This window comes from Dipodomys spectabilis, unplaced genomic scaffold (genome assembly GCF_019054845.1).
Source record: "Dipodomys spectabilis isolate Male_0828 unplaced genomic scaffold, ASM1905484v1 ptg000706l, whole genome shotgun sequence".
NCBI lineage: Eukaryota > Metazoa > Chordata > Mammalia > Rodentia > Heteromyidae > Dipodomys > Dipodomys spectabilis.
The window spans coordinates 154149-177891 of record NW_024871383.1 but is presented as its reverse complement, the minus strand read 5'-3'; the positions used below and the strand labels follow the sequence as shown (position 1 = coordinate 177891).

General features: G+C 43.7%; 1 protein-coding gene across 1 annotated transcript in view; it reads left to right on the top strand.

Annotated features, from left to right (window-relative positions):
- Dnah14 (dynein axonemal heavy chain 14) overlaps positions 1-23743 on the top strand; it is a gene marked incomplete at its 3' end in the record, with an annotated part of 195772 nt that overhangs the window by 25019 nt on the left and 147010 nt on the right. Inside the window, 11 exon segments of the mRNA XM_042672409.1 lie at positions 1438-1688; positions 6328-6442; positions 6796-7063; positions 7747-7789; positions 7883-7980; positions 11401-11561; positions 12204-12548; positions 15102-15443; positions 16388-16757; positions 20253-20437; positions 22456-22701. Of these exon segments, the coding sequence (XP_042528343.1) occupies positions 1438-1688; positions 6328-6442; positions 6796-7063; positions 7747-7789; positions 7883-7980; positions 11401-11561; positions 12204-12548; positions 15102-15443; positions 16388-16757; positions 20253-20437; positions 22456-22701 (2424 nt within the window).

Sequence of the window (23743 nt, the reverse complement as noted above, 5' to 3'; positions counted from 1 at the left end):
TAGTTGTGTGCTGGTAGCTTTAGTGTGGCCTTTTTGTGATCATTTGGGTAAATGCCCAGAAGTGGGATTGCTGGGTCACAGAGGACCTCTACGTATAGTCTTTTGAGGAACCTCCATACTGCTTTCCAGAGTTGTTGAACCAGTTTACATTCCCACCAACAGTGTGGTAGCAGTCCCTTTTGGCCACATCCCTGCCAACATCTGTTGTTATTTGTTTTCTTGATAATGGCCATTCTAACTGGGGTGAGGTGAAATCTTGATGTTGTTTTGATTTGCATTTCTTTTATGGCCAGAGATGTTTGTTGAACATGTCATCATGTGTCTACTGGCTATTCTTCTCTAGAGATGTCTCTTTTCAATTCTTTAGCTCACTTGTTAATGCAGCAGTTGTTCCTTTGAGTTCTAAGTATATTTTAGATATGAGGCCCTTGCCTGTTGTATGGTTAGTGAAGATCTTCTCCCAATCTGTGGGCTTTCTATTTATCTGGCTAGCTATGTCCTTTTTCCATGCAGAAGTTCTGCAGTTGAATGCAATCCCATTTATACAGTCTTTCTTTCATTTGTTGTGTTTCTGGATCTTTATTTAGGAAGTTTTGACCTGTAACAAGGAGCCATAGTATATCCCCTCCCTCAATCTCTTCCTATAGTAGTTTCAGGGTATCAAGTTGAGTCTGGTTCAGGGTGTTATATAAGGATCTAACTTCAGTTTTCTACATGTGGATAGCCAATTCTGCTATTCTTCCATCTGATGATTTTAGCTTCCTTATTAAAGATTAGGTGGCCATAGGTGTGTGGGATCCTTTTCTGTGTCTTCAGTCCTGTTCATGTGCCAGTAACAAGCTGCCGTGCATGTGTGTGTGTGTGTGTGTGTGTGTGTGTGTGTGTGTGTGTGTGTGTGTGTGTGTGTGTGTGTGTATGGCTTTATAATAGAGTTTCAAGTTTGGTCATGATATTCCTCTGACACTGTTTTTCATGCTGAGGATTGTTTTTGCTATTTGGGGTCTTCTATTATTCCATTTGAATTTTTGGAATTCTACTATTAAAGAATGTTGTTGAGATATTGATGGGTGTTGCATTGAATTTGTAGGTAGCTTATGACAGTATTGCCATTTTCACAATATTAATCCTCCCAATCCAGGAGCATGGGAGGTTTCTCCACTTCCTTAAATCTGCTTTAATTTCCTTTTCCAAGTTTTTAAAGTTGTTTTTTTTTTTTTTTTAATACAGAGGCCCTCCACCTCTTTGGTTAAGTTAATTCCTAGGTATTTTTTTGAGGCTATTTACAAAAGGAATTACTTTTCTGATTTCAGCCTCACTCTTCTCCAGAAGTAAAATTTGAATGAAAGTTGTTGATAAAGTCTTGTCCTACTCTATTATTCGGGCTAATAAAATATTGTAAACTACAAATCATGATTTCATCATGTCTTCAAATTGTAGGTTTCAGAGAAGAAAGACATAAAAGAATATTTTGAGGAAAAGCTGTCCACTCTTGACACATCACATTTCAAGCTGCCTAAGCTTCGGCGCTTATTAGAAACAAACCGGAGGTTTTTGGTCCTGGTTGACTACATATTTCAGGAGCTCATTCGTCAGCTTACGAACATTGCAGTCACTCAACTTTTGGAATTATTCAGTAATTCTGATAGAGTGCCTTTCTCAGTGGAAAAAAAGAATGAAAATCTCATCAGGTAATAAAATAGAGGGTCCCATAAATTAAATAAAGCTAGAATGTGAAAATCCCCTTTGTAACAGATATATTTATTTTTGTAATTCTTTGAGCTTATTAATTACTAATAATTTAATATTTTCCATGAAATTTAAGAAAGTAATCCCCATTTTCCTTTACATTTGACATAGATATAGTTGTTGTAAAAAAATACAAGATGCCCAGAGAAACCAGAATTTCAGATAACAAATAATTTCTATATATAAAAATGTTCCAAACATTACCAATGCTAAAATTATTTGAATTTCTGAATTTCAGATAAATCAGAAATTTCACTGAGTGCCCTGTATTTTCATTTGTTCAATGTGGCAATCCTTGTATTGATATACTGTATCTTTAAAGTTCAGAACCAATTCTTAAAGATATGTGAGCTGCAAGTTCCACTGGAACTTGCCTTAGTTCTAAGAGCTGTCTATTGGATATTTTCCTCAGCTAAGAGAGTCTTTGAAAATATTTTGATTATTTATTTGTTTATTGTGCTGGTACTGAGGCTTGGAGTCAGGTCCTGGGTGCTATCCTTTAGCTTCTTTTTCTCTAGTATAAAACTCTACCACTTGAGCTACAGCTCTCCTTCTGGGTTTTTTCTGGTTAATTGGAGATCAGGCCTATTAAATACTGCTATTATAAATAGTACTATTACCAAACAAAGCATGAATGTAGCCAATATTAACTTGTGGAACATGAATATTAATTGAAGTAGTACAATATGTCCAAACTGCCACCAGTGAGAAATAGCGTCTAGCAACAGCTTCGGTCTTGATGGTGAGTGCGCTGAGTGCTGGGAGTATGTTCATCGGAATGGTGCAGTCTTCCCATCCATAAACATGGGATGTCTCTCCCAGTTAGGGAGTCTTTCATTCCTTTCAGAAATATTTTCTACTTCTAGTGTGCATGCCTTAGTTTGTTACTTTCATTATAAGTATTTTATTTTTTATTTTATTGTGAATGGAGTTATTTTTATTTTTTAAATTTTTTTCTACTTTTTTTAATTGTAAAAATGCTGTACAGAGGGGTCACAGTTATATGAGCAAGGTAATGAGTACATTCCCTATTGAGCATTGTTGCCTCATCCGAATGGAGTTATTTTTGTGGTGTGGGGGGGAGGTCCGGTTGTGGGCCTGGGCGCTGTCCCTCAGCTCTTCAGCTCAAGGGTAGCGCTCTACCACTTGAATCACAATGCCACTTCCGGCTTTTTTTTTTTCTGCTTATGTGGTGCTGAGGAATCGAACCCAGGGCCTCAAGCATGTGAGGCAAGCGCTCTACCACCTTCCCAGCCCGAGTTATTTTTAAATTTTAGGATAATCATTGTTTATGTTTGGGAATAAAACTAGTTTAACTATATTGACCTTGTCCTCAGACACCTTGTTGAACTTACTAGTTTGAATGACTTGTTTGCTTTCTCCATATTACCTGAAAATACAATTTTATTCCTTCCTTTCCAAACTGACATCTTTTATTTGTTTTTGTTCCCTTATTACCCTAACTGGTATATTATGCAGTACAATGTTAGCAGTGGTGAGACTGAGTATCTGTATCTTGTTCTTTATTTTATATTAGCTAGGAGCCTTTCACAGGTGCTTTGTATCAGTTGAGGAAGTTCACTGCTATCTTTAGTTTGTTGGATGTCTTTTTAGTCATGAAATGGGGTTGAATTGTTGTCAGATGCTTTTTTTCTGTGTCTATTGACATAACTATATATTATGTTAATATATTACATGTGTACATTTTTATTAGTTGATCTAGCCTTACATTCTTGGGATAAATATCAATAATTTGTATACTATAGCATATAATCCTGTATGTGTGCTAATACATTATTCGGTTTATTAGTCCACTGCCTTTAAGCCTCCCACAAGGTTTTAGGACACAAACAAAATATAGACATGTTCTTTGGCATAGTGCAACACAAGTGGCATCTGACCCTCAGCAAGGCCCTGAAGCCTCACAAGTGGCAGTCTTCATTGTCGATAGTTTTCTAAATCAGCTTTTGGCCTTCTGTGTTCCTACCAGAACTGTCTATTATGCTGTACTTACAGTATCCTCGAGTTTCAATAGCCCTTACCTCCAAGCCCTTCCAATTTTTGCCTGTAAATTCTTCCTTTGCAGCTCACCTGAGGCACAGGCCTGATATTCACAAGGGTATTTTAGTTACAATGACCTGACTTGTCTGGCCTCAGTTTTCTGATTTTCAAACACCTGATGGAGAAAGCATTTACCTTAACTAGGTTTCAGAGGGCTCAGTCGATCATGGTCAGATGTGTGTTGTGGGGCAGAGTGGTTCACACCATAGTGGCCAGGAAGCAGAGACAGGGTCAGTTTGCAATGATGAATAACCATTATGTTTGTGTGTAGATTCTCCCAGCAGGGCTAGCTCTGGTTCAAACCAAAATCCTGAGCTCTTGGCCTCCTGAGTAGCTAGGATGACAGCTGTGAGCCACCAGTGCTTGAAAGTTCCCTTGAATATATATTTGTTTTCCATACTTTACAGTCTCTTTTGTTTACTATCCCTTTCCCCAAATAGAACTTAGAAAATAGTGTTATATTCTTTTCCTGATTCCACTGAAATGAGATGCAATTTTTCCCACATTTTTATTAGAAAATATCAATTGTTCAATGTAGAGGGTTTGGTTGGCAATTTTTAATATTTATTTTATTATAATTTTATTTATTTAATTGATCATGGAACTTGAACTATGGGTCTGGGCGCTGCCCCGCAGCTCTTCAGCTCAAGGCTAGCGCTCTACCACTTGAGTCACAGCGCCACTTCTGGTTTTCTGAGTGGTTTATTGGGAGATAAGATTCTCACTGACTTTGCTGCCCTGGCTGGCTTTGAACTGCGATCCTCACATCTCAGCCTCCTGAGTAGCTAGTGTAGCTAGGATTACAGGCGTGAGCCACCTGGCGGCCGGCATCACTGGCTATTTTTTATTAGGCTAAAAGATACATAACAATATATATCAATGTAACAATTTTAAGGTTTGATTTGGTAGCATTAAGTACCTTCATAACATTGGGTAACCATAATCACTGTCCATTCCATTTTTTCCCCTTGAACTGAAGTTCTGTACCCATTAACAATAATTCTACAATATTTTCCTCCATCTATTCTGTGTACCTCATATAAATGGAATCATAAAAGATTTGTCCTTTGTATCATTATTTCACTCGGCATAGTATCTTCAAGGTTCATCTACGTTGAAGCATGTATCAGAATTTCTTTCCTTTTCAAGATAATAGAATAATATTTTATTACCTATACATAGCATACTGTATTTATCTACTGATCTGTTGGAAAACATTTGGGTTATTTTCACCTTTTAGCTATTGTGAATAATGTTGCTATGAATATGTGTGTGTACATGCCTCCTTGGTTCTTGCTTATAATATCTTTGGGCACACACATACCTAGGCTGGATCTCAGGACAGTTCCGTGTCTCCACTTTGCTGAGCTGTGAGCTCAGAGCCTTGCACTTGTCAGACAGCGGAGCCCTGCCCTGACCCATTTCTGTAATATAGGGTCTTGCACTCCTTTCCAGACTCCAGCCCTCCTGTTTACACTCTGTGATTGCTGGGTAACCACCAGCCTTCCATTGAGTGGGAGGGGATCTTACTGGCTTTTGCCTAGGCTGGCCTTGACCCACAATTCTTCCATTTCTGACTCTAAGTAGCTAATGTTAGCTACTATTACAAACATGAGCTACTATGCCTGGCTCACATCTGGCATTTTTATTTTTAGTTCATCTGGGGTTTGAGCTCTGGGCTTTGCACTTGTTAGGCGGATGCTCTACAACTTGAGTTATGCTCTCAGCCCTTTTTTCCATTTTTTCAAATAGAGTCTGTCTTCCTTTTTGCCTAGAGTGACTTGGACTGCAATCTCCTATTTATGACTCACTACTTAGCTAGGATCCATGGGCGCATGCTACCATCCCAAGATTTCTTTTACTTCATGACATGATTATAAGCCTTGAACCACAACCCTCCTGATGCTAGCCTCTCCAATACCATGTGCAGCTTTTTGAGGAAACGTCCTTCCTTTTCACAAGATTGTGCCCTCTTCATCCAGCAGTACAGCCAAACTCTGATGCTCTCTCCAACATGTATTATTTTCTGAGACTTTAGTTTTCTTTTCAATAATAGCCATTCTAATAGTAACACCTCATTAGTAGTAATAATAATAATACCTCTAATTGTAATACCTCATTATGGTTTTCATTTGTATTTCCAAATGATTAGTGATGTTAATCATCTTTTCTTGTACTTATTATCCATTTTTACTTTGGAAAAAAGGTCCATTCAGATATTTTTTAAACATTATAACTGTTTTTGTCCTTGAGTTATAGAAGTTCTTTATATTTGGGGAGGGGGGTTGGGTCCGGTCGTGGGGCCTGAACTCTGCGCCTGGGCGCTGTCCCTCAGCTCTTCAGCTCAAGGCTAGCGCTCTACCACTTGAGCCACAGTGCCACTTCCGGCTTTTTTTTTCTGCTTATGTGGTGCTGAGGAATCGAACCCAGGGCCTCATGCATGCAAGGCAAGCGGTATACTTTTTATATTAATTAGATACATGATTTTAAAAGATTACTTCCTCCTGTTTTTCAACCTAGAGCATTGAAAAATGACTTTTATTCCTCCACAATAAAGATGACAAATAGTGAAGAACTCTTTGATTCAAATTCTGTTCAAGAATTAGGAGTGAAGGTAGATACTGATATTAACAAGGTAAGATGTTCTTAAAAATAACTATAGATTAAAAATCTAAGATGGATAATAAATTTTGGAGTTAAAAATATGATTCATGATTACAACAGTTCTTTGATCAGCTGTACACACTTTATACACACATCTGCACATATACACATGTGCACATCTGTACATACATTTATTCTGTTGTAAAAATCTATGACACCTACCTCAAATTTCTACCTCAAATTTCTCATTGACATTTGTTTCACAGTTCACTTACTTTAACTTATAAATGTAGTTATAATTTGCTGTTTAAATTTATTATCCTAAATTACACATTGTATTAGTTTTATACTGTCACTGGTGTGCTAATATTTCTGTTACATTAGATTGTGAGTAGCAGTAAAGTAGAGAAGGATTTGAGAAAGATGTGTGCACCAGTATTTGAAGTAAATCTGTGCTTGAGAATTCCTGAGAGTGATTCTTCAGAAAATGTTGCAGAGAATGTTGACGGATTTGACCACTGTATGATATGTGAAGATGATGAAATGTCAGAAGAAGGAGAAAATGTAGTCAAAAGTTGTTCAAGTGCAGACCTGCTCCTAGAAGCCAATAAACTTAAAACACTTGATGCCAGCCTTGAACCTGCTCCTTCAGGTAAGATGATGAGATTATTAAAACTGAAGAATATTTTAAGATCTGGAAAATGATAGGTGAGAAAAACTTTCAACAGTTTGCATACTATATATTCATTGATTTTTACAAATTTTAAGGTAAACAGTACTAAAAGTGAGCAATAAACTTACAGAATTATTTGTGGCATATGTGAATGTAATTTTCCTACAAATCTTTTTGTAAAATCCCACAGATTGAAGTTTTAAATAAAATTTCAAAATTTGTTAGCTAATATTGGACATTGTATAAATAAGAAGCTTAATGAACATTTGACAGTCTTTATTAAGTTAAAACACCTGAAGCTATTATACGCGTTTCTCTACACGTACAGTTTCTCACTTGGGAAAAGGATTTGATGACCTTCTTCATGAGAATGATGCCACCTAGAAATCTGTCAGGTGTTTAGACTCTTGGGTTAGGAGAGTAGCCAGCACGCATAAGACCTGGGTTTCACCCAAAACACAAAAAAGAAGAAAGAAAGGCACACTCTTTCCTCTGTTAAACCACCTTTCTCAGGACCTAGAGATGCTTGAGTATTGCCCTTCACATAACCACGGCAGTTTATTTATCATGTGTTGGGAGAGCCTTGTCATATATCAAGTAGTTATGTAGCAGTTATAAATCTCAGTGATTTCTTTATTCTTTTTTCCAATGGATTCCAATAAACACCGATGTCACAACAGCATATGAGAATAAACACATGTATGAGTAAGTATTAGACTTTTTTTACATTACAAGCAATTGTATTTTTTTAAGTCATTGTATTATCCTAAACTACACTTTCTTTTATTTTCTCTCTAGAGTTCCGGAATTTCCTACAAATCTCTTTATACAGCCTAACCGATTGGAGTTTTCAATAAAAATTCAAAATTTGATAGCTAATATTGAAAATTGTATAAGTAAGTATTTAAAATGTTTAGTATATTCTGAGCAATATTTTCTTAAATTCAAGCACCTGAAGCTACTAGCCAGTGGTATGACAGGCACAGAGTGTTAGCAGGTCATGCATTCACAGTGTTTGAGATCTTAATGTGAACTTGGAATTATTTGAAGGAGGATGAATTATGTACATAGAGTGTATAAACTACTGGAGTTAGGAAAATAACTCAAGGCCTGAAATTTTCAGTTATGCACTATAGAATTTATTGAAATAGGAATATGTTATGTCATTTGAAAGCTTATGCTTATTTTAAATTCTGCATTATATTTAAATGAAACATGCAAATGGAGAAATACTGTTTTAGTAATGCCTACAGAATCCATTATGAATCAAGTAGCTGAGCAAAATCCAGAGATGTGAACATTCAGTAGTGTTACATATTTGAAGACATTACAAACAGCTGTGGTTTCTTAGTTTCTTTCCCCCAACAGTTCATAGACTTGTTCCACTGCTTTCTAGTTCTCAGAGTTAAAGATGGGACATCTGATGCTACTGTAAATTGCTTCTCTTGTATAAATCTGTCAGTTCTACTTATGGAAGTGTCCTGACTCATTATTCTGTAGACTATCAGTTTTGTCAGGGGTTTAATAAGTTGAAAGTTGTACATTTGGAGAAATAACTCTTCAGTGGTTGTTTGTTCTTCTTCCTGCATCACATTAGGTGGCTGTGGTGCTGGTATAACTTTTTATTTTTTTAATTTTTATTTTCTGTCGGTCATTCTGTCAGTCGTGGGGCTTGAACTAAGGGCCTGGGCGCGGTCCCTGAGCTCTTTTGCTCAGGGCTAGTGCTCTACCACTTTGAGCAACAGCTCTACTTCCACTTTTCTGGTGGTTAATTGGAGATAAGAACTTCATAGGAGAGAGATTTCTGGGCTGTCTTTGAACTGTGATCTCAGCCTCAGATCTCAGCCTCCTGAGTAGCTAGGATTATAGGCATGAGTTACTGGCACCAGGCTCTGATACATCTTTTTAAAGATAGCTCTGTGACAGCTTGGTTAAGGGCAGTGTCTACCAAATTTCTCCACTATGAATTTACTGTGCTCTTATAACTAATAAGTTTTAGGGGTGAGCTTGTATCATTATACAAATATATTTCTAATCTAATTTAATCTAATCGAATTTGTATAATTTCATTATACAAATATATTTCTTTGTGGTGCTAGAGATGGAACCCAGGGCTCTAAGATATGCTGTACCATTATGATTTATGTATTACTCTTACCTGAAACTCATGCATTTGTACTGATACATCCTGCCCCAATTCAATACCTCAGGAGTCATTCTAGCCCTCTTTATATGTAACTTTCTCCTACCGTGAAAACATCTGGCTGATGTAACCAGAAATTTAGTTTGTTATAGTTTTGAAATAATTTAGAATGACTACAGAAACCCGTGAGACACAAATCCATGTCTTGTTTCTCCTTTTCTTTCCCCATTTTCCCTTCATCTTCTCCCCTCGTTTTCCTACTCTAGCTTTTCTTTGCTCTTAGCCTTCCACTTCCTCTGATGCCTTCACCCCCTTTCATCTTTTCCATTTCCTCCTCCCTATCTGCTCTCCTTTCTTTTCCTTTCCCTCTCTGTCTTCCCTGCTTCCTCTGGCCTCCCTCCCCTCTTCCTTCTGCTTAGTTCACCAGTGCCTTTTCCTTCTTCCTCATCAGCTCAGCTTACAGTTTGTAGTCTAAATGCTGTTTCTAAAGTCGCTTAGGCAAACCCCTTTCTTTCTCACTCTCTCCTGTCGGAGAAGTTACGTAGTTCATTAGATTAATTTGTCACAATCTATTTTTCATCTTGAGTTCTTCCAATACCTTGGCTAACTTTCTAAAACTTATATACCAAAACATTTACATTCTGGGTTTAGGTGGTTTGTTTGTTTGTTTTTAAGTCATGGGGCTTGAACTCTGGGCCTGGGCGCTGTCCCTCAGCTCTTCAGCTCAAGGCTAGCGCCCTACCACTTGAGCTACAGCACCACTTCCAACATTTTCTGCTTATGTGGTGCTGAGGAATCGGACCTAGGGCCTTATGCATGCAAGGCAAGCGCTCTACCACTGAGCCACCTTCCCAGCCCCTGGGTTCAGTTTTATAACTGTCAGTCATTTGGGGGAATATATTATCATTGTTGTTACTATTATCGTTAAGTGGGTATATAAAGGGGTTTCAACTCAACAAGTCGATGATGAGTGCACTGCGTCTTGATCAGTGCCACCCCTCGATTATGTCCCAGTCCCTTGCACGCCCACAGGTTGCATGGCTTCCTCTTCACCTCTGTGTATTGAATGTGATGACCTGTTCACCACTCTTTCCCCCTCCATTGATCGGCCCCTCCCCCTTGACCCTACCCCCAGAAAAACATGTTTCAGCTTCCAGGTGTTCATTTTGTCTTTTTTTTTTTTTGAAGTGGCTGTTCTGATAGTTTAACTGATACTTCATTGTGGCAATTACTTTTTCACTAGTAATTGGCAATGTTACTCACATTTTCTTCTCCTAATGTGCTGTTTATATATCTTCTTTTGTAAAATATCTTCTTTGGGATTTGTTTTTTGCCTATTTTTAGAAGTTTGGATGATGGTCTATTTATTGATTAGTTGTGTTCTTTATATGTTCTATGGACCAAGTCCTCTATCAAATACCTGATTTGCAAACATTTTCTCCCAATCTGTGCCTCATCTTACCATTTTCCTTCTGAGAACTAAACTAAATTTTTATAGAGCACAGCCCATCAATTTTTTTTCTTTTATGGATTGTGCTTTTTTGGTTTTATATCTAAGAATGGTGCCTAACTCAGTTTATACTGGTTTTCTCTTAGACAAGTTCCAGATTTGTATTCCACTTTTAGGAGTAGGGTGCACAGTGACTTTGTTTTTATGTTGTCTTGGCCTGTGGATAGCTAGATGTCTGACGAGCTGTGCTTCTGCACAGTTGAGGTTGCAGGCGCTAATCTTTGAACACTCATTGTGGCATAATACCCTTCACATAGCAGATACATTCTAAAATACTGCTTAACTGAAGGACTTGTTCTCAGTGTTTAATCATGCATCCTCCTGCCATCACCTGGTTAACTATAAATATTACCTCTGTTTTTATAGTCTTTATTGTTGTTATTAAGGTGTTGTATAAAGGAGTTATAATTACATAATTCGGGTTATGAGTACAGTGCTTCTTGGTCAATGTCATTCTTCCTTTGCTTTCCCTTATTCTGTGATATTTGAATCAAGGCTTTACATTTATTTTTAAATTGTGTCTGTCTGTCAGTGTAGAATATTGTCTATCCCTCATAATAAAGCAGCTTCAATTTTCAGTAGTTCTAGAGAGCATGGATAATGTTAAAGTGTGGCTTTCAATGGGACTTCTGAAAATACTGATTTTTGAATTATCTATTTTAGCTTCAATTACCCCTTTTCACCAAGATCCTCGCCTGTCTAACTTTACTGACATAATTTCAATTATGGAATCACCTAATGTCAAAAGTACTATGAACTTAAAGGAGACCAACTGGCCAGATTCTCAGATTCTTTTTGAAACAGATCCTGTCTATCAAAATAAAGTAAGTTTAGAAACATCTTAGCTGAGGGAACAGAGTGCCACTGAAGTGCTTATGTAAAATGGTTTGTTGAAGAATTACCAGTAAAATCAACAGCAGCTGGAGAACCAGCCCCAGCTTCCTTCTGTCTTCTCACACTTCCCACCCTGCCTTCTGCAGTGTCTTCTCATTTCCCCCGTGAAATGAGCTTTCTCCTTTAGGTGTCCCTCCCAGTACTAGCTCCCCCCACTCTTCCATCACTGTCAAACTACGTATTTTCCCCAAATTAACAAGAGAATATAATTAGCCTAGCTGGGTCAGGATTTTACCCTATCCAAATTAGGAATTGAATGAGTTAGATAAGGTATCGAATGGGCCTTTCTGAGGATGGCAGAGAGATCTGGCAAGGGAATGTGCTTCGAAACAAGCCTATTAACTACAAAGTTTAGGACTCAGTAGGCCTTTCCATAAAATCAAAATCTTAGAAAGGGTTAGTTAATTTTCTTAATCTTATCTTTCAACATATCTTGATATTTAATTGGTTCTGAACAAAATGAGCTCCACATAAAACTCTTGCTTAATTTTAAGACACTATTAACTTACAAGTCTATACCTTTATTCATTCTTATAATAAAAATTCTAACTTTTTAATATTTTTATTTGCAGATTGTGAGTCTCCTGACTATTATCGGTAATTCAATGGGCCTAGTTAGCATTTACAGCTTCAAGTTTCTAAAATTTTGCACCATGGTAGAGAAGGCCAAAATCATGAATATGAAAATATCATCTGTTAGACATTTAAATTCTACAGAGTTTAAAATTGTACTGCATAAATTCAGAACCTACTTTCGACATATCGTAACTATGGCTATTGAAAAACGCATTGGTATTTTCAACGTTGTTAGTTTGAATTTTCAGTCAGAATGCTTACCATATGTTGACAATGTCATACACACAAGCAGTAACCTCTTAAGATCTGTTATTGAGAAAAAGAATGCAAATCTCTTGGAAGTAAGTATTTCGGTGTTTTTGGTTTTGGGTTTTTTTGGTGGTAGTGGGTTTGAACTCATTGCTTGCTAGACAGGTGTACTGCTACTTGAGCCACACCTGTAGCCCTTTTGGCTTTAGTTATTTTTTGGATAGGATCTTAAAGTTTTGCCTGGGCCCACATCAGACTTCATTCCTCCTACCTACGCCTCCTGCTGGGATTACAAGCACACACCTCCCACCTCTCTTGGCTTATTGGTTGAGATAGGTTTCACTAACTTTTGACCTGGCTGGCTTTGAAATACAGTCCTCCTGATACATGCATCACTATGCACCACCCTGATGCTCTGCTTGAAAAGGGAAGGTAGAATCAGTAGAGGATCCATTAGGTCCTACATTTTCTTCTGCTGGGAGGCTTTATTACTGATTCTCTTTAAGAGGTTTATATCCTCCTTGGTTCAGTTTTGGTAGGGCAAATGCATCTAGGAATGTATCCATTAATTTTGCTCTGTAAGAGGTTGTATTTATCTTCATCATTTCCCCAGTCTTTTGAAATAAACCTAAAAATTGTATGTTTCCTAACAATCCCCTCCTCAAGAAATGATAGGTTTCAGTAATACAGCTCTACACCCTTACCAACTATAAGTCTGCTGTGAGACCATTTCATACTTTTAGTTCTGTATCATACAACTTGTCTACTCCCAGGATGTCCATCTTGTCCATTTGGATTTAACTATATGGGGGGAACTTCCAATCAACCATGATGGAGAAATGCAGACTAGATTTAGACTCTTTCCATGAAAAACTAAAACCTTAATACATGAAATACTTTCAGATGTTGGGTAACGGAGTGAAAGAGTATTGCCTTTGAAATAAGATAAACAAATGAGAGATGTCTGCTTGGAGGGAGAAGATGGATGAAATTTTCAGGGCAGAGTCCTTTTAGAAAGGGAGGAAGAGTCCAGTACCAGTGGCTACATCTGTAATCCCAGCTACTCAGGAGGCTGAGATCTGAGGATCATGATTCAAAGCCAGCCCAGGCAGGAAAAGCCATGAAACTCTTATCTCTAATAGTCCACAAAAAAAAAAAACTGGAAGTGGGGCTGTAGTTTAAGTGGTAGTGTGCTAATCCTTGAGCTGAAGAGCTCAGGGACAGCACCCAGGTCCAGAGTTCAAGCCCCATGAATGACCAAAAAAAAAAAAAAAAGAAGAAAGAAAGAAAGAAAAGAAAAGAAGGGAAGAAGAATTCAAGGCCAGCCTAGGATTCATAGGAATATTCTGTCTCAAAAGACAAGGGGGGTGGCGGGTTGTGGGAAAGGAAAGAGAGCTTGGAGAGGGAGGAAAAAACTTCAGAAATTTTGATGAGAGTTTCATGATTGTCTGGTGATCTAGACTAGAATTTTACTACAGTTTTTACACAGTCAAACTATAGCAAGAACCTGCTTCATATCCACCAAAACAGCTAAAAGTAAGAAGAATGGCAGTGCCAACTGCTAACAAGGATGCCAAGGAAGTAGAATTTTCTTTTTTCATTGTAAAAATACTGTACAGAGGGGTTACAGTTACATGAGTAAGGTAACAAGTACATTTCCTATCAAGCGTTGTTACCTCCTCCTTTGTTTTTTTCCCCTACCATCTCTTCCCTCCCCACCTCTCCATCTCCTCCTCCTGCCTCCAAAGTTGTAAAGTTCGTTTTCAACATAGTGTCTTGTACACCTCATTGTTATAATGGGTCAACCTGTATCCTTATTTCAGCATTTTATTTCCCTTCCCCTCCCCAAATTAGAAAAATGTATAGGCAAGATTCAGGGCACCAGAATCAAATACAGTGAAAATGAGGGTTGAATTCTCAGACATCCCACAAGACTGAAAAAGTGGCATTGTAACCTTAACACACTGACAGTTACTTGTTGCTGTTTTGCTTTTTGTGGGACTTCAGTTTCGGGCCTGGACGCTGTCCCTGAGCTCTTGTGCTCAGAGTCAGTGCTCTACTGTTAGGGCCCCTTGGCTCCGTCTCCCCTCCTCGCTCAACTTCTGGCTTTTTTGATGGTTAATTGGAGATGAGAGTCTCATGGGCTTTTCCTGCTTAGGCTGGCTTTGAACTAGGATCCTACTGAGTAGCTAGGATTATAAGGTAAGCCACTGGCATCTGACACGGCAATTACTTTGAAACATTCACTTCCTACTTGACCTGTCAATCCTAATTTTCATTATTTACACGTGAGAAATAAGTACAAGTCCACACAAAAACTGACATTAAGTGAGCTCATACACTAAAGAACCTAGATCCTAGATCATAAATCCTTACAAAGTGGTAGCCGCAGCAATCATTTCTTGAAAAATTATTCACAGAACTTCTTTTAAGTTTCAATAGCATTTATTTCGGATGTGAGATTTATTCAAGTGCAGTTAACAAAAGAAGGATTGGATTGTGTTAGTGCTTTGGTACTTAAATAATACTTAGAATTATGTTGAGGTGATATCTTTATTTTTAAATTATATTTATAAAAGAGAAATTACAAAACAGTGCTCCAGGAAAAGTCATTGTAATTATAATGAACATGTGGATGATTTCAGGTTGTGGAATCATCATTACAAAAGCTAGACCGAGATCCCACCGAAATAGAAGAATTTGTGGACCACTTCACTTTCTTGGAGGAAATGTCCTTAGAAATATCTAAATTAGAAAAAGAGTACTTGACAATTTCTCAGCTATATTCTGTTGTGAAGTATCACCAAATTGATATTACAGAAGAACAAAAAGCCCTATCTAAACTTCTTTCTATGAAGTTTGCCCAACTGAAAACATCTCTGAAGCTGAGCGCAACAAACAGATACTCAACAGTCAACAAGTTCAGGAACAACTTGGAAGCGTACATCACTGGTTTACGGGTGGATGTGAGTGATTTAAAAGCTAAAGTAAGTGTTTCCCACTTTTCTTATGAAAACCTTTCTCAGTCCCATGCATATGGATATTTTCTGTCTGTAGAGTCGTGGCTAATTTTTTTTTTTTTTTTTTGAGCTGGCACTCAGGGTCCCTTAGCTTTTTGCTCAAGAGTGGCGCTCTGCCCTTGAGCCACAGCTCTACCTCCGGTTCTTTTGGTGGTTAGGTGGGTAGGAGAGTCATCGCCCAGCCTTTCCTGCCCCAGTGGCTTGGAACCGTGACCCTCCGGTCTCAGCCTCCTGAGTGGCCGGGATGCAGGTAGGAGCCTCACTTGCTGGTGTGGTGGTACTAAGGTTTACAACAAGGGCCTCGTGCTTGCTAGGCAAACTCTACCACTTGAGCCACACTTTCAACCCTTTGTACTCTGGTTATTTTTGAGATAAGATCTTGCTTTTGCCTGGACCAAACTAGACCACACTTGTATGTACATTTCCCACTGTGGCTGGGATGTCAGGTGTGAACCACCATGAAAAGCTTTTCCTGTTGAGATGAGGTCTGGGAACTGCTCTCCCGGAAAGCTTCAAACCAGGACCATCCTGACCTCGGCTTCCTGAATGGCTCGGAGTCAGGGGTGAGCCACCATGCCTGGCTTTTCGTCTTAAATATTTTTATCTGTATCCATAGACAGAATTTGGCAATTTGTGAACTTGAATGGGAAATAAAACTACATCTCCATTTTCAGGAACCTTTGTGCCTAGAATGTTCTCTGAAAGTAGGTAACCAACAACAGCAGTGGGGCCGGGGATGTAAGTTACCCTGGGCTTCCACGTGCTGCCAGGGTGTTGGCGCTAAACGGGAAACCCCGGGCAAACGTGAGGGGAGCCGCGGCCCCAGCGTTGCCGGGCCCCGCTGTGTGTGTGAGTGAAGCGCGCTGGGCTCCAACCCTTGGCCTCTGAGACGGTCTCGCTGTGGTTCTCAGATAAGAACCCCGGTGCTGCTGTGCGCGCGCACCCGGGCGGCCACGGCCATGGAGATGATCCAGGGCCTCTCGGAGGAGGCCGCGGGTCTGGCCCACAAGGCTCAGCTGTACTCGAGCTACCAGGACCACTTCGAGGACGGCCAGTCGCACATGCTCTGTCTGAACGTGGAGGAGCTTACCCGCATCGTGCTCTCGGAGGTGGCGGACATCGACTGGGACCTGACGCTGAGGAGAATTCTGTGGGAGTCGCACGAAGAGTGGCTGACGCTCTTCCGGGAGTGGAGGAAATACTCCCTCCAGAGCATCGATGTGGAACTGGTACAGAGAACGGTGTCCAAGTGGCTGCACATCCTCCTCGTTCTAGAAAAAGGTGAGCGTCTTTCTCGCGGACTCCCTCGGCCGAGGTTGCGCGCGAGTGCGCGGGCGCGGTGCTGGCACGCGGTGCTCGCGGTGCTGGGGCGCATGGTGTGCAGGCGCGGTGCTGGGGCGCGGTGCTGGGGCGCATGGTGTGCAGGTGCGGTGCTGGCACGCGGTGCTCGCGGTGCTGGGGCGCATGGTGCTGGGGCGCGGTGCTCAAGGTGCTGGGGCGCGGCGCTGGGGCGTGGTGCTCAAGGTGCTGGGGCGCGGTGCTGGGGCGCGGTGCTCAAGGTGCTGGGGCGCGGTGCTGGGGCGCGGTGCTCAAGGTGCTGGGGCGCGGTGCTCAAGGTGCTGGCATGCGGTGCTGGGGCGCGGTGCTCAAGGTGCTGGGGCGCGGTGCTCAAGGTGCAGGGGCGCGGTGCTGGGGCGCGGTGCTCAAGGTGCTGGGGCGCGGTGCTGGCGCGCGGTGCTCAAGGTGCTGGGGCGCGGTGCTGGGGCGCGGTGCTCAAGGTGCTGGGGCGCGGTGCTGGGGCGTGGTGCTCAAGGTGCTGGGGCGCGGTGCTCAAGGTGCTGGGGCGCGGTGCTCAAGGTGCTGGGGCGCGGTGCTGGGGCGCGGTGCTCAAGGTGCTGGGGCGCGGTGCTGGCGCGCGGTGCTCGCGGTGCTGGCGCGCGGTGCTGGCGCGCGGTGCTCGCGGTGCTGGCGCGCGGTGCTGGCGCGCGGTCCCGTGGCATCTCTGGAGGGACAGCCCCGCAGGGTGGTGAGCGGGCGATGTCTGCTGAAGCGTTTCCAGCGGTGCAGCCATGAGCAGAGACGTGGGAGTTGGGCTCTGCAGAGACGCTTCAGAGGGAAGGACGCTGGGCAGCGCCCTCTGGCGGCAGGGCGGGCGGAGCCCCCGCGCACCGGAGACCTCCCAGGAACGTGTTCTCCGGAGCGCACGCCCGAGGCCCTGGGTTCGATCCTTCGCGCCACCCAAGTTTATAAATAAGCAACGATTTGGGCAAGAGATGTAACTCACACAAGACGGCACAAAAGAGCTATGAAAACCAAGGCAAGCGGGCGCCGGCGGCTGGCGGAGGCTGAGGACCGCGGTTCAAAGCCGGCCCGGCAGCCCGGGAGCCCCGGCGTGAACGTCCGTGAGACTCCGATCTCCAGCGAGCCTCCCGAAAACCGGGGGTGGCGCTGCGGCTCGGCGGGAGAGCGCGGGCCGGAGCTGAAGAGCGGAGGGCTGCGTCCGCGCCTCCTGCGCCTGCGCCCGCGCCCCGCCGCCGGCCCCGGAGCTGCGGATGGCCGGCCGCGCTGAGGCCTCCCGGGGCGGGGGGCGCCTCGACGGTGCTCCTCAGTGGGGGGCGCCTCGACGGTGCTCCTCAGTGGGGCGGGGGGGCGCCTCGACGGTGCTCCTCAGTGGGGGGGGCACCTCGACGGTGCTCCTCAGTGGGGCGGGGGGCGCCTCGACGGTGCTCCTCAGTGGGGGGCGCCTCGACGGTGCTCCTCAGTGGGGGGGGGGGCGCCTCGACGGTGCTCCTCAGTGGGGGGGGGCGCCTCGACGGTGCTCCTCAGTGGGGGGCTCCTCGACGGTGCTCCTCAGTGGGGCGGGGGGGGGGGCTCCTCGACGGTGCTCCTCAGTGGGGGGCTCCTCGACGGTGCTCCTCAGTGGGGCGGGGGGCGCCTCGACGGTACTCCTCAGTGGGGGGCTCCTCGACGGTGCTCCTCAGTGGGGGGCTCCTCGACGGTGCTCCTCAGTGGGGGGGGCACCTCGACGGTGCTCCTCAGTGGGGGGGGCTCCTCGACGGTGCTCCTCAGTGGGGGGGGCTCCTCGACGGTGCTCCTCAGTGGGGCGGGGGGGGGGCTCCTCGACGGTGCTCCTCAGTGGGGCGGGGGGGGGGGCTCCTCGACGGTGCTCCTCAGTGGGGCGGGGGGGGGGCTCCTCGACGGTGCTCCTCAGTGGGGGGGGGCACCTCGACGGTGCTCCTCAGTGGGGGGCTCCTCGACGGTGCTCCTCAGTGGGGGGCTCCTCGACGGTGCTCCTCAGTGGGGGGGCACCTCGACGGTGCTCCTCAGTGGGGCGGGGGGGTCACCTCGACGGTGCTCCTCAGTGGGGGGGGCTCCTCGACGGTGCTCCTCAGTGGGGGGCTCCTCGACGGTGCTCCTCAGTGGGGGGGCTCCTCGACGGTGCTCCTCAGTGGGGGGGCTCCTCGACGGTGCTCCTCAGTGGCGGGGGGCTCCTCGACGGTGCTCCTCAGTGGGGGGGGGGCTCCTCGACGGTGCTCCTCAGTGGGGGGGGCTCCTCGACGGTGCTCCTCAGTGGGGGGGGGGCACCTCGACGGTGCTCCTCAGTGGGGGGGGCTCCTCGACGGTGCTCCTCAGTGGGGCGGGGGGGGGGGCTCCTCGACGGTGCTCCTCAGTGGGGGGGGGGCACCTCGACGGTGCTCCTCAGTGGGGGGGGCACCTCGACGGTGCTCCTCAGTGGCGGGGGGGGCTCCTCGACGGTGCTCCTCAGTGGGGCGGGGGGGGGGGGGGCTCCTCGACGGTGCTCCTCAGTGGGGGGCTCCTCGACGGTGCTTCTCAGTGGGGCGGGGGGGGCCTCCTCGACGGTGCTCCTCAGTGGGGCGGGGGGGGGGGCTCCTCGACGGTGCTCCTCAGTGGGGGGGGGCACCTCGACGGTGCTCCTCAGTGGCGGGGGGGCACCTCGACGGTGCTCCTCAGTCAGCGAGGTCCAACAAAAGCAAGAAATGCTTAGCATCCTGCTGGTGTTGAGAGAAGGCGCCCGCGCCCTGGCTCCGAGCCCCGCGCCCCAACTCCGCGCTCTGCGCCCCGCGCCCTGCCTCTGAGCTCTGCGCCCCGCACCCCGGCTCTGCGCTCTGAGCCCCGTCTCTGTACTCTGTGCCCTTCCTCTGAGCTCTGCGCTCCGCGCCCTGCGCCCTGCCTCTGAGCTCTTCACCCTGCGCCCCGCGCCCCGACTCTGCGCCCCGCGCCCTGCCTCTGAGTTCTGCGCTCTGCTCCCCGCGCCCTGCCTCTGAGCTCTGCACCCTGCGCCCCGCGCCCCGACTCTGCGCCCCGCGCCCCGACTCTGCGCCCCGCGCCCTTCCTTCCTCTGAGCTCTGCGCTCTGCGCCCCGCGCCCTGCCTCTGAGCTCTGCGCCCTGCGCCCCGCGCCCCAGCTCTGCGCTCTGCGCCCTGCGCCCCGCGCCCCAGCTCTGCGCTCTGCATGCCGACTGTCTTGCAGTGTTACTGCCATCCAGGCGCCATATTTTCCAAGATAATTTGGCTTTGATCGTTTGTGTTTCAGTTGTCAGACCTGATTATTATTATTCTTTATTTCCATCCTTAGCTGACTCTTATGGAAAGGTGACATCGATAAGGGTCACGACTTTATGTTATAATGCAGGCTAATGATTGACAGACCAGTCTTAAATTATTAGCAAATTTTAAGAAAAATTAGTATTTTCTCAATTGGTTGATTAAAAAATATAAGGAACACATTGTAAGCTTGTATATTTGTTGTTAATAGGTTTACCTAAAAACGACATAGTGCCACACCTGAAGCAATCTGTGACAGATTTTAAACAAGAGCTGCCAATCATCATAGCTCTGGGGAACCCGTGTCTGAAGCCCCGGCACTGGGAGGCTCTGCAGGAGGTGGTGGGGAGGTCCCTGGATAAAAACTGCACCGTGGAGAACGTGCTAGCCCTCAAGGTAAGCAGAAAGCACTTGAAAAAAGCAGGTGGAAATCCTGGAGAGAGCACTGTTAAGCAGGCAAATGTAGAAGGAAAGAGTTAGCTAGCTCTTATACTACTATTGCATAGGTTCTTAGCAATATTTTTTACATGTGACGTTTCATTATCTCATAGTGCTATTTCTTATGGAGATGTTTTATAGAAATAGAAAATTTAGAACTACTTATTCTGTTATATATAAAAAGAAAATATATTAGGAACATGGTGTAAATCCTACCAATGACTTGGTATCATATTTAAAATACTAATTGACAACAATTTGATTGACTAAAAATGGCATGTTATTTCTTACTTTTTCATGGAAATGTTTTCTTGCCTAACTTACAATAAGCTTTCTTTGTAGTGTTTTGACAATAACTAATATAACCCAAATCATCATTTCTCATAAATAATTTTATTATAATGAACGAAGATATATTTAAATAGTTAAAAAAGAGTTTACTGACAACTTTAATTGACTTTTAAACTTAGATTCTTTTGTATCTCCAGTCCTCATCTCAACCTTCCTCTTGAACTGCAAACTTATATATTTAATTTCCTGTTCATTATCTCCATGATTATCTTAAAAGCTGTCTCAAAATTAATATGTCAAAAAAGTTTACCTTTTATCCCCTATTTCCCAAATTCTGTTCTTCAGCCATCCTCATCTCAGTTAGTGGGAGCTCCATTCTATTAGCTGCGTACACTGACCACCATAGGATGGCAGTCTTCTAATCTTCAGCTCTCCTCACCTTGCTTCAGTCTCTTACCCTTTCTGGATCATGGCCAGAGCCTCTTTAACTGTTGTTTGTGCCAGCTATCTACATAATGGCAGAACGTAAGAGGTGGTGCCAACAGCTGAGTTGTTCAAGTTCACAAAACAAGCACAGTATCATTTCCATTTTGAAACTCCTGGGTTATTGGAACCATTCCTGAGCAGGTTAGGTCGAGGGTGAGAATTTGGCAGTAAGCAATAGAAATCAGAAGAGACAAAAAAAAAAAAAAGGGTAGCCGCTGGAAGCCTACCTGAGTAGAGGTCCATGATACCTCAGAGGGCCCCAGGGAGCTCTCCTTGCCTTTCCAGCCCGAACGGGTATTCAAAACAGTTAAGGCTGTGAGCGTCCAGTTAACCCTACCATCCTCATACCCACCCACCTTTGACATGTCATGAAAAATAACAAAGATAAGTCAACCTGTTCATAGTCCTCACGGAGCTGGATTACCGAAATATAGTTAAACACTGTTCTTTAGCTCCATGAAGAGGACGTATGGGAAGAGCTGTAAATCCTTCTTTCTAACCAGCCAGTTGTACAGGCTGGATGTGACTAGCTCTGAGTGCGTCTCTGTTAACTGCATCTGGGAAGTTTAGATCCGGCTTCTGGTGAATGGCATCACCAACACTTCAAAGAGACATGTGGTGTACTTAAGGAGATACGGCAAAGAAAGGGGAGTTACATCCTCTCAGGTGAATGTACTCCAGGGCTGATTAAAGAGAGTAAAAGCATGCCACATAAGGGTTGAGCAGTAAGTATTAGTAAAGAGGAAAGAACGCTGAAGAAATAACACCATCTGCACATACACAGGCGGGCATATGATGGTTCTAACCACCATTCCTGCCACTGCACAGGAAGCATGTAAGGTAGTGATAGTGAGTACACGTGATGTGGAAAATGCTATGCAACTTGTGAGCAAGGACAGGAGGGAAAAACTGGAGGAGAGCAAAAGAAGCAGCGACGTTGTCCAAAACAAGAAATGGACTGGCTGCCCGACTTCGGAAATGGTAACCCTGCTGTGCAACACCTTCATAATAACGATAAACCTGAAGAGAGCTCTGTTAGGAAGGATAAGCGGTGGGGACTGGGGCCTCAGGCTGGCCTCAGACCACCGGTCCCCGTCCTTCTGATAAACCTTTCAAGCCATGCATTTAAATCTTCCATTTTAAATGTTTTCAAAATTGTTTGCTCTACCACGTCTTAAAAAACAACTTGTTCGTTTTAGATGTTTCAGTATGAAAGTGAAATAAATGAAATATCAACCTCAGCAACTAATGAAGCTGCTCTTGAAAAGATGCTGTATAAGATCATTGATCTTTGGAACACAACACCTCTGCATTTAGTGATGCACCACTCAGAGACTTACTCAATCTTGGTAATCTCATCTGTGGAAGATATTCTAGCTCAGCTAGAAGAATCTCAAGTCATTCTTGCAACAATTAAAGGATCTCCCTATCTTGAACCAATTAAGGTAAATATAATGGCAAAGAAACAATGGTTTTTTATTTGTTTTATTTGTTTTAATTGGTTGATTTGATTGAGACAAGATCTTGCTTATGTAGCCCAGGCTAGCCTCAAATTTGTAATCCACCTACCTCAGCCTCATGAGTACAGAGAAAATATCTTAATTTTCTACAGTTTATCCCTTTCTAGGCCTGTTGTCAGTGGCTCTCTCCTGCCCTGCAATCCTAGCTGTTTTGGAAGCTGAGATCTGAGAATCATAATTCCAAAGCCAGCCCTGGCAGAAAAGTCTATGAGATTCTTTTCTCCAATTAACCAGCAAAAAAACTGGACGTAGAGAAGTAGCTTAAAGTGGTAGAGCGCTAGCCTTGAGCACAAAACCTAAAGGATAATGCCTCAACTCAAGTCCTAGCACGCATCTCCCAAATTACTTACTATAATTTTGTGTTTGAATTCTATGAAATACTTTGTATAGTTACACAGAAATAAGATTAAATACGTAATGCCTTGATTGCTAAGAATAATTATATTGGTTTATATCAGCTATATTTCATTGCACATTGTTCTGCACCCCAGTTTTATTCCCTCTGTCACATTCTTTGTCCCACCCCCTCCCTCCCAAAAAACCTAGCATCTCCAACAGGTTTCTTCGTTCTGTTTTCATAGTTGCAGATGATCTGTTTCAGCAGTGTTCAATCTCCTGTATCCTCCCCACCAGACCAGCTCCCTCCTGCTGGTCCCAACAGCCCTCCAGAGTCTCATTGTCTTCTCCCTGTTCTGTTGATCATCAGCTTTGCTGAGTTTCTCTATGCTGCCCTTACAGATATACATTTATTCAACCTGGCTAAGAACAATTTTTAAAGAAACAGTAATTGTGAGGAAATGTCAGAAAGTTTAATTTGGACAGATACCATAAACTTAAAGCATAGAAAATATGACCTATAAACCTTGACTTTTACCAGAAGTGTTTGCTATATCCTAATAATCCCTGATTACATAACTCCATGTCCAACCATGTACCTCAGAAGTATTTTTTAATTTTAGCAAAGTTA